This window comes from Orbicella franksi, chromosome 6 (assembly GCF_964199315.1).
Source record: "Orbicella franksi chromosome 6, jaOrbFran1.1, whole genome shotgun sequence".
Lineage (NCBI taxonomy): Eukaryota > Metazoa > Cnidaria > Anthozoa > Scleractinia > Merulinidae > Orbicella > Orbicella franksi.
The window spans coordinates 6,156,147-6,170,520 of record NC_138150.1 but is presented as its reverse complement, the minus strand read 5'-3'; the positions used below and the strand labels follow the sequence as shown (position 1 = coordinate 6,170,520).

At 42.0% G+C, this 14,374-nt stretch overlaps 1 protein-coding gene across 1 annotated transcript; it reads right to left on the bottom strand.

Moving 5' to 3' along the window:
• Positions 1-1,664: 1,664 nt before the first annotated feature.
• LOC145490545 (uncharacterized) lies at positions 1,665-13,931 on the bottom strand. The gene is made up of 5 exons (XM_081469650.1): positions 12,430-13,931; positions 9,116-9,681; positions 7,971-8,177; positions 6,703-6,875; positions 1,665-6,122 (listed from the first exon to the last, which is right to left on the bottom strand). Exons 2-5 carry the CDS (start codon positions 9,656-9,658, stop codon positions 5,888-5,890), a joined length of 1,158 nt encoding a protein of 385 aa, XP_081325776.1. The 5' UTR covers positions 9,659-9,681; positions 12,430-13,931; the 3' UTR covers positions 1,665-5,887.
• Between the last annotated feature and the right edge of the window lie 443 nt (positions 13,932-14,374).

Below are 14,374 nucleotides of genomic sequence, written 5' to 3'. Positions count from 1 at the left end.
AAGCTCGAAAATAGCTCCAAAACACCGCCATTTTGTTTCACGACCGAGTTTGAGGAGAATGGGTCCAGCGGCTCTTGTGACGTCTACCCAGGAAGGTTGGATATCTCATTTCCTCTCATTTCCTTCAGGATGGTGCAATACACATTCGAAAAGTGCGCAAAAACGCCTTCCAGAGGTGCTATCGGCTGTTGCAGCAATATTCCAGATTTAAAGAAAGATATACTGTACAATTTACTGACGATGATCGGCTAATGGTGCAATAAAGACGTAAACGATGGTTGATTTTGTCGAACCGAAACAAGCGAACTGAATCTGTGAGAACCATTGAAGAACTGTCACTGGAATTTGTTCCGCAGACTTTCGAACTCTATTTTCATAAATTTTCTGCTTAAAACTAACCAGCAATTTGTAGAAATACTACCTACAACCTATATCTTCCAATCCCGCAGTATTTATAACATAACCGGCAAAGTTGTGTGATCCGGTCATGATCAAGAAGCGTTATACTGATATGTAAATTGATCGCAACTGTACGCTGCTAACCAACACTTATTTCTCTTTCGATTTAGATGAAAGTCGAAGATTAATCCTCTAGAATTACATGATAACAAAATTGTTAGACTCACAGAGTTTTTCGAAGGTTTGGAAATCAGCAGTGCGACAAAGATTCTGTGCAATAGCGTCGAAAGTATGACCGCGTAACATTATCTGCGGACCGCTTAGGGAACACATCCTTTTCGCTTATCCGACGAATTTCACTGCAAACTTTGAGAACAATTTACATTGGTTATTTGGAGTTACGACTTAAAACGTGTGACAATGTGAAATCGGTAATTGTATGAAATGTTTCCTTCCGCCTTGCTTCCCGCAGCTTCAAAAATACAGGTCCAAACAATACGATTTTCAATCGATCGAAGCCAATGTTTTGCAGGTCATCAAGTCTCGAAAACTGCAACACGTACGTCGCTCTTATAAACATGAAGCATTCAACTGAAAATAAAACACAAACTGGATTTAACAGAACCTTGACAAAATACATTCTCGGTAAGGACAAATGTAAACACGCGTGGGAATCTTATGTTTAGTTGACGAAATTACCATCCAAAGCAGTCCTTGAGTTTTCTTTCCTGCTTTTCGTTTGCCTGCTCCTCCACTTCGTATCTAGCTTTCCATTCCTAATATACAGGCAGCTCGTCCGCAAAGACGTCTTCCCCGTCGTCGCTTGAAATATTGTAAATTGCTCTCAAAGCTCTAAGCAGTGAGTTCACAGTTGTCGAACGTGCTCGATCGAAGTTTATTTCGGAGCCTTCCGAATCGAAACTTAACTCTGACTCCAGTGACGAAAAAGAAATGATTCTGAGACAAAACCTGGACGTTTTAGCCCCAAAATACATCGGAACGATTAGTTTTGCGTTCTATTTTCTCGAGCAAATACAGAGAGTTGACTGAGGCGCTATTGTGTTTGGTTCCTGGGTAGACGTCATCAGATACCGCCGCCCCAGACTCCCTAAAACGCGGTCGTGAAACACTTGATCGCGACTTTGAAAGGGCATAGCAAATCGAAGATTCAACCAAATTCAAAAATTTCTTCGCCCAAATGCTTCAAATAAAGTCTAGATTTGTTTTAGCGAAAAAAAAATTTGGGGGTTAGGTGCACTTTAAAGATTATTGATTATTATTGTACAAACTTACCCCTTTGCCAGGGCCGTAGCTAGTAATTAACATGCAAACCAAGGCACTTGCCCCGGTCATTTTTGTTGTTGATAGTCATTATGAACACCCTAAATACCTAGAAAGAACCATGGGCATTGCCTCGGTTATAATTTTTTCATGGAAATTACCTCAGTCATCACTGTTTTTCTGGCTACGGTCCTGTTTGTTTAGAGCAACTAGTTAAGGAAGTCAGGCTTTTTGCACTGTTTTATGAACCATCTTAGCTTGCGCATAGTTTGCGTGGTCGTTTAGCTGCTTTTTCGTGTCACTTATGTGAAATAAATGTTCTTTAAAAGATGAAAGTGCAAGATAAACTACTAAGCTTGTTTTGATTGACTTGTGTTCTTTCTCAAAAAGCGGACCTCTGGATTCTAAAAATCTTACACTGAAGAGTAACTTCAAGTAAACTTGAACCACATTTGAGCGAAGCCAAGTAAACATATATACTAGTCACCCACACCTTTATTTTTGTTTACGTTCGAAAGTTTGGCTATTATATTTTATTCGGAGCATGTCGAAACTAAGGGAAACATATATCTAAGCGGACAACGACGGTACCTTCGGGCTTAATCATGATGGAGGTGTCCGCTTAATACTCGTTCGTTTTATAGAACATATAGCAAGAAACGTAGTCTGGACTCTGCTTGCAATTGATAGAAATTTCCCTGCACAAGTATTTTACATACACCAGTCCGGCGATCACTGAATTACCACTAATTACCAACTAGAAGACAATGCTCCATGTTCTGTAATTAGGGCCCAGTCCAAAATACGCCTTAGGAATGAGAAAACGGAGGTTAGTAAGTAAGTAAGTAAGTAACAACTTTATTTACAGAGCGTAATACATAACAGAAAAAAACTGACGAACCAGTGGCCCTCTATCCTAGGTTAAAAATTAAAAGCTATTTACACTTATAAGATAATAAAAATTACAAAATAGAATACAGCTAAAATTTAAAGATATGATAAAAGTTAAAAATTTAAAAAATCTAAATCTAGATATGCACAACTAAAAACTAAGCTAAGAGTTTTTGGACAAAAAACATTTTCTAACAGAAGATTTAAAAGAGCCAATGGAGTCTTGCTTGCGAATGTCTAAAGGGATGCTGTTCCATAGTTTTGCTCCATTGGCTTGGAAAGTTCGCCCCCCTTCCGTTTCTCTGTTATAGGAGGGGTACACTAAGTTATATTTTCCATAGCGACTGGTTCTGGTGTCTTTCAGTCTTAAAATGACTGGTTCTGAGGTCCTCTGAAAACGCATCAAAACTTTGCTGTCCACACAATCGCCAGTCATTTTGGCTTTGTGTTTGAAGAAAACTCGAGTAGGGAAATCACGTGACAATCGCGAGGTCATCGTTTTCGAAAAACTCCGTTTTTAAAATGTTTTCCGTCCACACGAAAACGCAAAGCCGTTATTTTCAGATTCCTCCGGTTTGAATAGCGTTTTCGAAAATCTCCGTTTTCGTGACGGATTATTGTGAACAATAGGCCTAACTGTAGAAACTAAGCTGCGTTTTCGAGTTCCTCCGGCGTCGTGTTGACGGTGCCTAAGAAAATGATGCACGCTTGATGTCTAGAAAAACTGCTCGTGGACGCACGAGCGGAACGCGAGTACGTTGATCAGTTTTCTACGACCTCCAAAGTGCATTGTTTTCTTAACAAACATAAGAATACAAATTTCAATTTGGTTTTGGATGTAGCTTTAAAAAGCGAAACTATTTACATCTGAGAAGGGGTGGTGAAAGCGCTGGCAACACCACACCCAGAGCACAACTTCCTTGCCCAGGATCCTGCCTTACCCTATAATTTCTAGCCGTGCATTTAAAAAATAATTAAGACAAACAACAGACTGCAAGGCTGATACTACGTGAAAAACGTTTCGAGAAACCAACATGACAAGAACCGGTAAAGTAGGATCGCAACAGTGGATAGCTGTTTCGCCCTTCTTGGGGCTCGTCAGCACTGTGTAGCTAAGATATGTAACGGCAGCCTGGCTGGCATTTTTTGGCTGATCAGATCTCATGTAGACCCTACGTTGGCAGCGTTCATCGTATGCGGTCCCTTTGCAGTTTCTGGTTTCTCAAAAAAATAATGCACGCTCCAATAACAGGACACCTGCAACGAAAGTAACATATAAATTTAGCCAATCCTAAAAGCGGAGCTCCTGATCTGGTTTGAACCTGCGATCGAAAACCAGTGCCTGGTCAGCGGTCAACCTCAGCAAACTCGTGACCTCCATGAGCTCACAGCCGACATATTTAGGATAAGCATATAAGAACTTGCCAGACATGATAACGCAACCAACGTGATCAAAATTACACCAAGCGAAATATGACCACTTTTATTAAGTCAAGAAGACAGTTCACAAGGATATAAACAAATCTAAACTATGTAACACTAAGTGAGAAAATTGAGCCTTAAATTGAACAAGGCTACACTTTTTTAGCCAATAATGTCATGACTACCAGTATTTTATCCCAGCACCAAGAGAATGTTCATAACGACTTTTTTATGTAAATATATTGTTGTTGTAGTCTCACTACGTACGTTTCAGTACAATACCGTACCCAAATTCTCAATTAGCCAATCAGAAGCCGCGTCTACTGTCCTGATATCCTACGATATCAAGTCACAGACCTGATATGGCTACGATATCATGATGACTTTCAGGTAAAGTAACTTTTCTATCAGTCAAATTGAAAGAAGTTTATAACTGGAATATTGAGCTTAAAAGAATAAAACATGATGGCGACTGGTACATTTACCATAATTCCTAGCGAACGATAACCTTAACATTCATGAAATTTTCAAATCTAATATACACACTGTCGTTCAGGGACAAATATTGCAAAAATATGGCTCTCCTTGTACGAATGGACTGTGTTAGGTTCGTATGGTATTGTGGTAAAATGTACGACCGCCATCTTTTTTCCTATCAGCGTTTGTTTTCTGTGGCACTTTCCCGCCAAAACTAAACTCCTCGCGCGCACCACTTAACCGCAGCGCCTGACAGATTACAGTCACTAGAAAAATATCTCCGGAATTTTAGCCGAATACGAGTACGGTAAAACCCAATCGTACCGTTTTTGGAACGCTTCGGCGGCATATCAGACTTGTTTGGTCCCGCGAAAGAGCCATGGCTCGACCAAACTGGCCTGATATACCGCCAAAACGTGCCATAAAGGTACGATTCGATCTAATTATATTAGTTCCTCTTTACAAAACGATATTTATTGTGACGTATAGTTTGAACGAGCATTACATAACGGCCCACATTGCAACCGTGGGTGCTCCAAAAACTAGATATTGATTTGCGACTCGTTTATAACAAGAGGAATATTTCTTTTTGTTGCCCAGCAACTTCAATAATTAATTTCTGACAACGTTGTACGCTACACAAAATGTGAATTACCAGAAAACCCACTGATTTAGACATTCAGGGAAATGATTAGTTGTTGATTGCACGTGCGAAAGCTCTCGTTTCCGAGTTAAAGCGTTGATAAATCTTCGATGACGGAAAATATCATGTTTAGTTACTTCAGAACCAGTGCAACTTACTCGAACCGAGCCACTTGGAAAAGAGCTAACCAACCAGAACGTTACTCGGGAACAAAGCATAATGATCTCAGTTTTCTCAAATGAACCAATAACATTGAAGAATGCGAACAACAGTTCTTAACAAAATTGAAAACCAAACAGAGTGCGAGGTGTTGTGAACCTCACAGGAATCTTTGCCATTTGTTGATTGGTTAGTTTCGATCCTAACTTTTGTACGCTTTTCAACGTTTGTGGTTTAGTTGTCGCTAGCCTGCAGAACAAGCGGGACTGAGCGAAACGCGATACACTCGCGCGGAGCGCGCACTTGTATCACACTTCGCGGTCTACTCCGCTAATTGGCCTGTTCAGCAGGCTAAGTTGTCGCAAAAAGTGAGTTTTCAAGCTAACTTTTTTGAGCGAGATTTATAATTATGATAATTCTCCATCAAGAACTGAATCTCTAAGAGTGAGTATATAATTCAGAGGAGTCCACAGTGTTTATGTTTTCACGTCAAACAGACCTTTACTTGCCATCACGAGAAGCTACCACTCCATTGTTGTCAGTGATTGGTTAGCTTTCTTCTCGGTGGCCCGGTTCGAGTAGTCGCACTATAACACTAAAACCAGTCAGTTTGATTCAATTTTCTGAAAGCATTGCCAAGATTCTCCTCGGCCCAGTGAAGCTCATCCTCGCGTGCTGAACCGCAAGGTTGTCAACAACAAGTACGTCACCATTTCGCCAGGGAAATCCAACAGCGCATGACCAAGTGATTGCTCTTATGTGCTGAAGCACCGCGGGCTCAATTTCGCTGCCATCGCCATAGTAGGTCTGGCAGGAGTAGTGATGATTAGGTAAATCAGAGTCCTTGAACCTAGAGGGAAACCAGAAAGAGTTTTAAGCCCTTTTCAGTCTTCACCAAAGGGTAGGTGGTTTACATCTGACATCAGCAAACCGGTCAACGTTCGTCGATCATGGCAATTTTCTGTCCTCAAAACTTTGCAAGACTGTCTAACTTGACCGAACCGCACCCAGTCGGGACAAATAGACCATCTAGCTGAGAGCGTTTTGAGAGGGGACGCTAGTTTCATCGCGCCTCTATCTTCCCACAACGCGTCTCGCGCCGTCTAAAATGTTCTCGTCGCAGATGACCTCAGCTAGATCGTCTACTTTCTCAATCAGAAAGACAGCGACTAGGAACGAGTCAGCACTTGACCTTACCTACGATCAACAACAGTCCTCGTCATGCCATAGGACGCATAATTAAAACCTGCTATAATTCCTTTTTATTAGTTTGAATTGCGGTTGCCCTTCATCTAAGCAAAAAGAAAAATCATTGCGTGACAAACGTAACAAACGTTGCGTGACGAACCAAACAGCGGCACCAAAGAAGACTGGTGACTACATAGTTACAATGCAACACAGGTGCGCTGAAACGGGACTAAAGAACTAACCTTGGCATCCCTTGTAAATGCGAAGCATGATGGGATTGAATCTGGTTAAACCAGACAGTCTTCCCAGTCTCCGGGTGTTTGAGGAAAGCCGGCAGAACTTGCCAATAAACCAAAGCTCCGGAAGGTTCCCACTTAAAACTGAACCCTTTCTGCTGTAGAAAATGTTCCGCTGTCTGGAATAATGAAAGAGATGGTGCGTGTGTGAAACAAGACAACTTAAATTTCTGATTAGCATGCTTAAGAGTTCGTCTATCGACGTACGCTCAACATTCAGGCAAATTCGACCCTACAGTGTATCGCATCGATCAAACAAAGACATCAACATCCCCCTCGGGAGTACCCCGGGCATTTGACCTCTTGAAGTGCCCTAGCAGGTGGGAATTTGATGTCACTGGTTGTTGTTGGGGTGGGGAATTTTTACAACATATGGAAGGGATATCGCGAGAGTTGAACAGGTGAACGTGAAATGATGACGAAGCTAGAAGCTGAAGGCATCTAGAGACAATGCCGTTCTTCCTGTGTAGTCGTGGCTTGAAAAAAAAAGGTTCCAAAAGTTTGGTGTTGTGTTTGAAGTTAAATATAAAGTTTTGCGCCTTAAGATGTAATCACTTTCATATTTTAATCATATGCAAAAACAATGCCTGGGATACATTGCGAAGCTGAAAACGAAGCAGATGTTTGAGGGTGAAGTCTGCTTTTTTTTTTTTCTATTATACATTTTTGTCATTTTTGTCTCAGGGGTAGGAGTATTTGATTGTTTTTATGGCTCTAAGGTGGAGCATTTAAACACCATTTCTGGCCTCGGGGATTGGAAATTTGACCAGTGGAAAATTCAGAAAGTAAAATGCCTGGGGTTCTTCCGGGAGGGAATGTAAAGTTCCGTAAACTCCTCTTGAATTGAGCGGGGACTGTATCGACCAGAAGAAATATTAAGCCTAGAAAGTAGCTGATATAACTGGATGTGTACGTATTGACAAGAGATTTTAACCTGTATCAGATCATAGCCTCTTGCTATTAACTGATGTTTCGTTACACAGGCGTTACAAGTGTAGCGTTGCGTGACAGAGAGAAGGCCAAAACTGGAAAACTCCTGCTCGTGATGATAAGTAGAGACACTAAGCGCTCATCACACTCACTTTTCATACCGTTTCTTTTTATTTATTTATTTATTTATTATTTATTGATATAAATGCATTATTAAACAAAAATGAATATTATGAGATACTAGCTCTCCCATCGTTCAAAACTTACAAAGTTACTCTTCATACCTTTGGATCCTCCGTCATAAATACATCCTGCCATGGAAGGTACGCACCAGGCCCTCGCGGAGGAGCATAACGAACGTAACGCACCTTCTTATCAGCGAAAGTTTGAAGAACCCTGGGATTCAGACGAGAAAGTATGTCGGTACTTTTAACCAGCGGCGTCTCTCCTCCACAGTCTTCTCCCGGCTCTTGTTGGCAAAAGAACAAAAGCTATGAAAAGAAACAGAGTGTCAAAATTATGGGACGGAAAAAAATTATATATAGCACCATTATGGAATTCTGATAGTGTACAAATACATGGAACATGGAACGGAGAAAACCTTTTGGATTCCAAAGAAGAGTTTGACTGACGCGCACTGGATAGAGACAATGCAAGTGACTAAAGTGGGATATTCCATGGTATTTCCCTCGAAAGCATTGCATAACTAGCATGTATACCGGTGGAAACCCTAATAACTTCTAGTTCCTGGTTTTCAGATCATTACATAGCAAACTTTCTAGAACACAGTGGAATGCCGAATTTATGAAAAATAACACAATTTATGAAAAGTTTTAGTTCTTTTCGTAAGCATTTTATAGATTTCGTCAGCGAACTGTGTTACTGTGGTAAAAAAAATATAACAAGCTTCCCCTATGCCAAAGGTCTTATATCTCTCGTCTGTTACCTAAATAGTTTTTTTAGGGACTGTAAAATTGTGAAATCCCCGCATTTTCTACCGAATAGTGCAAGGGATAACTTCCCTAAGAGGACTTTAATGGCAAGTTACGCCAGAAATGAGTCACGTTCCTCTCGGCTGGATGTGCAGGGTAAAAGGGTAGTGATTTCACAAGTTTAAGGAGTACAAAAGGGTGGGAATTTGAACTGTCGTGTAGTAATTAAACATCTCGACCTAGCTACTGATTCATATAGGGATTTTTTGGCGGCTACAACGGCAACACTTCATGGAAAGTAGTGTATCTTTTGTAAGTGTGTAAACGGGGTACCATTTTCTGTGGACGAAGGTTACAGTTTTCTGTCATACGTGGCATACTAAAGAGTAAGGGTTTTGAGTCTTTGCAGCTCAGGGCGGAACCTTCCATTACAAACTTTGTTGAGTGACCCTCCGTGGGGATACCCCTACCCCTTGTGCCTTTGTCCGCTTTATTACCTTAGAGGGGTACACTGGACTATAAGCCATCTCATTATGATGCTCTATCACAGCTTGGGGCGGCTCATTGCTGGCGGTGTATGTCCCAGAAGTCTTATCGAGCTCTTCCCGTTCCACCGCGCCACCTTGATACGTCATCCCTTTGTACCCTAGCCTTTGGGACAGACTGGAAAAGTCGGCAGCAGTTTTCAGTGGGAGGTTTCGAAGCAGAACAGCACCGTACTGCGGAAGGTTCTCTTGTAGATATCGACGGCAACTGACGACGCAGTTATCCACGGAGTGAGTTTCTACTCTCACGGCGTGAGGAAATGTCTCCGAAGGAGGTGATAAGACTTTCGGGAAACCATCTCCAGTGGAACCAGGTAAAAACTCTTTTCCCGCCAGTCTTGAGGGTGTATTGGGTTGGAGTTCTGCCGGTGTTAATGTGGTGAACTGCGCGCTGGCGCTGTCAAGCTCCTGTGCCTTTGTTGCCAGGGAACATGTTGCTGTGGTGTTCAGACGTGATGGCCGCAACTTCAACGTTCGAAGGGACCTCAACAGCATCTTTTCCAATCAACTACGACAAACTACACAATAAAGATTATTTATTTATTTATTTACTACATAGAACAAAAAAAAATCTAGCAAGATTAAAGTGATTCCACTAGCCTGCAATGCAGGCGTATTTTGGCGTGCGAGCGGATTCTGATCAAGCAAGCGCCTTCTTGGATTCAAACTCGGATGAGACGAAAAATTAAGGCATCCAAGCACTTGTCGCGCGCAACATTGTTTCATTGTACGTTGAGAAGTGATGCTGCGCGTAAATTAACACCTGTTTTGCAAGTTGTGGTGTGTAACAAGTTGCGCAAGCTTGAACATGGCTAGTTATAGGTGCAACAAAGGTTTTCAACTTGCGATGCAGCATTGGCCGTTTCTATACTAGAGGACGCATTATCCGTCCAGAAGTATAATGCGCCCTCGCCGTTTTTGTACTAAAGAAGTATTGTCCGTCTGGACGAACATGGTCAAACATTTGCAGTTCGACTTATTATGCGTCTTTAGTATAAAGACGGGCACAAAACGCATTATTCCTCTAGAGGAACTATCCAACGACGCACTACGAGAGATAGTTCGTCTCGACGCATAATATGTCTTGTGTCCGTCTTTATACTAGAGACGCATAACCAGACGAACTACAAATGTTTGCCCAAATTCGTCCAGACGGATAAAGCGTCTTTAGTATAAAAACGGCCAATTGTTGCACTGACAAATGGAAATAAAATGCTACCCGTATCGTTAACGACGAGATGAAAAGTAAAAATCCGAAACGTAAGCGCCAGAGTACAGTGACCAGTAAGTTCCAGATGTTACACCGATTTTCCGCCCGCCTTATAATTGGTGTTCCACGGAGGTACACAAATATAGCGGCTTCATACTTGACTCTGTAAATATTTTGACAAATATCTGAAGTTTGGGATAGCGCACAGACCTAAAACGTGGAGAAGAGTCTTCCTTTATTTATCCTCTATAAGATCGCGTTTTCTTGACTTCATATCATCCACCGAATGGTTTTGATTTTTTTTTTAATGGCGTGACAGTGAACACGATCTTTTGAACGGTGAATTACACTGAAAATACGGTCAAATAGGAATCCTCTGCAGCAATTCCCCTCCCGGGAGGGAGGTTCCCAAATAAAAAGGATGGGGGGGCTCGTCGGAAATTTGAAAAGAACCTAAGAGGTACCAAGATCCTCTTTTGTGGGCGTGGTTTGAAATATTTTTACCTCTAAGAGGTATCACTTCTAAAACAACACATTATCTCCTATCGTATCTTTTTTTCCTCTCAATACCCTAAAAGGTACCGTAAAAGCTCCCGCTGTGGACATTTTACGGCTGAACGGCCTAAGAGGTAACAAAACCGCTTTTTTAACCCTATAAAGTATGACGAGCACGCTTGTCCTTTCTACATGGGAGTCCCCCCCCCCCCCCCCCGCCCCCGTGTCCTCTCGGCTCCTTGTGCTCGCACGTGTGATCCCTAAAACGTAAGCGGGTTCTCAGGCTAATTACCCAAAGATTAACGCCCCCGGGCTATATAGGTATGTGCGGCCCCAAAGGGTATGGTTTTTCAGCCGTTTGATTTTGGCCAGTTTGGTCATAAATAGGGCATGGTTTTTGCACTCTAATCTCGAATTGGGTATCTTTTTTTAATGAAAAAAAAAATGAAAGCTTGTTTTTCATCATCATCATCGATAAGACCATCAACAAAATCCCTTATGTCTACGGCAGTTTAACATTGGTCTGAACTAGGGAACTAATTTTAAGGCAGGTCTGAGACAGGGTATCGATTTAAGGGTCAGGTCATAAATAGGGTATCGAATCTCTGGTCAGGTCGTGAATAGGGTAGGGAAAATCGCGGGCTACACACCACCCAATTTTTCTGGGAATACGTCCCCGCTTTCCCCCGCCTCCCCTCCCCGCCGGGGGTTTAACGCATCCTGTCTACATGTGAACTAATAGAGCGATTTCACTTCCGTGGCCAGCAGCCATGCATGCCAGATAACTGGAACAAAAGAAAGCGTTTACATAATAAAGGTGTTTAACTCCCACAGGATTGGTTTGGAACACGAACATGGCTGCCGTTTTATTGTCTTGAAACACCTATTAATTAATACGGCTCCCGTAACGTCATGTCAAAAGGCGCTATTGTGCATACAACTTCATGCATGAACTATCCTTCATGCATGCAAATAGACGAGACTCGTAAAATCGCATGCATGATTACCATCTGAAGAAAGTTAGGCATCTTGCTAATTACATAATCTAAAATATCTCGTCGTCGGATTGCAATGAAATACAAGTTTCGTCGGTATAAATGATAGCGAAGAAACTTCGCCACACCTCCTTATCGGAGCTTGTTGGTTTTACCGCTTCTACGAAAACATGCACCGAGTTTCTCAGATATTTTCGCGAAGCTTAACCAGCAGAGTTCCAGTGGCTCTTTTAGTGGCCTTGGGCTAATCGAAAAGATTCTGGTGAACTCGGGCCGAACACCAAAATTTTAATACCTTTTGCCACTAGTTTGCGGTTTGGGAGATTCTATTACGGGCAGCTCCAACAACAAAGAATTTTTCCATCGCCGTTTACGTTTTGAGAGTTCGAGTACAAATTGTACACATTTGCAGTACAAAGCCTTGTACAATGCAAAACCTTTCAGTCGCACTTTTATCTGGGATCCACCGCTAGCTAGAAATGCAAATTTTAAATATCTCAATGCACGCATAGCATGTCCTCGCGACTGTGTTCACCTGATTTTCCAAGTGCGAGTGCAAAACTTACCTTCGATTCAAACTCAAAGCCAGAGAATTTGGCTCGCAGCTCAGCTGTTGCAAAGCGATAACACTCAGCTGAAGGCTTCGAAATTTCAAAACTAAAAATTGCACAATGTGGACGCACATCACAACAGGCTTTTGTTATCATATGCGCGGTGTGTCACAACTGATTGTCTTTTACACATAGATGCATTCATTTATAAAATAACTGAGAAACTACGCGCGCTCTGATTGGTCAATAGAGTTGCCAAACCTGTTTTCTATTTTACCGATAAACACACGATTCCCGGAATTGGCAGAACTTCGGGAGAACGAGAGAATTCACTAGACATAGAGAAACACTAGCCAGAACATAATACAGTCGAACTTGCTCTCCAAAACGGCCACCTAGGAGGAGGTAAGGTTGTAATATGACACCTATTTTGCTTTGGGTGCAACATTTTTTTAAAGTGCTTATGTTAGCATGTATAAATAAAAATCTGTCAATAAAACAGAAACTTAACAGAAACAGACGCCGACGGCACGCGATATGAATCAAGTCTGGTGACCTTTTCCAATAAGAAATGGAGTTCTGTGTGGGCACCGTTATAAACTGGGCGTTGTCGAGATGTTCGAGAGGTTATTTTGGCAGTTGAGACGAGTTTTTAGTGGCCTGATTGCCGTTCTTGAGAGGTTAAAATAACAGTGAATGAATTGTAATAACAGTGAATGAATTGTGATAACAAGTTTTTGCCCTGGGAAAACACTGGCTCTCTGGCTGCAGGGATCGGTTACCGACGGATATTATCTTCTGAGACATCAACAGCACACAGAACTTAGTGGCGTTTTAATCCAAAAACGTAACCAAAGAATATAACCCAATACGGCCGGATTTAGTGGTATCCGGTGTCTGTGGAGGTTGACTCAGAGAGCGCTAGACTGATCAATTTGGGTTCTTAAAAAACCAGTAAAAAGATCTATAGCTATTTCTGTGGAGTTTTGCAGTCATTTTATCGGCCATAGCTTTACCAGTACTTTAAAAAATAGAATCCAACTTCGAAGCAGTACTGTACATATAGCTAGCTCCCTCAGCGGGCAAGGTAAACTTGCGTTTATGAACTTAGACTCCGTCTCGGTCCATAAACACGCTAAATAAAAGAACTTGGCCAATATCCAGCCATCTTGACCTCGCTTGGTCAATAACCCATATCCATATTGATTGGCTTATTATAACGTGCTAATTTTGGTTTGATAATAATGCGTAGCACGCGCTCACCTTCAAGGAGCTCTTTCCGCATTCTGACCTAGCGCAAATTGGATAGAGAGCAAAACAAACGATGAAGCAGAAGGTGTTCGGACGAGCGAGGGAATACATTTCCTCGCTTGCCCAACCATCCCCTGTGACCCGTCGATTTTCTTACCCAATTTTCGCGCGGCCAGCCTTTGCTCGTAGGCCCTTTCCTACGAAACGCTTGCTACGCAGGCTAAATGCGCGGGAAATTACTATGCGAGTCAAAAAACAGTGAACACTTTGATTTGATTCTGACAGGTCAATTGTACGCTGGTCAATCGCAATTAAGTCCAGGACACAAGAGCAAACCTCAAAATCACAAACCAAATTACCATTGCTGTTAGCGGTTTAGTTGACTCACGCTAATTGGCTTTTCCCTTGCTACGCAATAGCATCCATAAATATCTCTGGTGTTCACGGTTTCACCACAGGTGGCTCAAGCGTTGGTATACATGGTATAAATCCTCAAGCTCCAGCGCTTGCTAGATCGGCTAAACATGAAGGGACAGGCTGACTCCAGTTCCGGCCCTCTCTCTCTGTCACGCAACGTTGCGTGACAGAGAGTGGACCAGAACTGGACTCGTTGACTCCTGGAGGAGCGGCCTTTTAATTTGACGCATTCCGTAAACTTGTGCACAACTAAAAACTGAAGAAATTACAAACTGTAGAGCTACAAATCGCA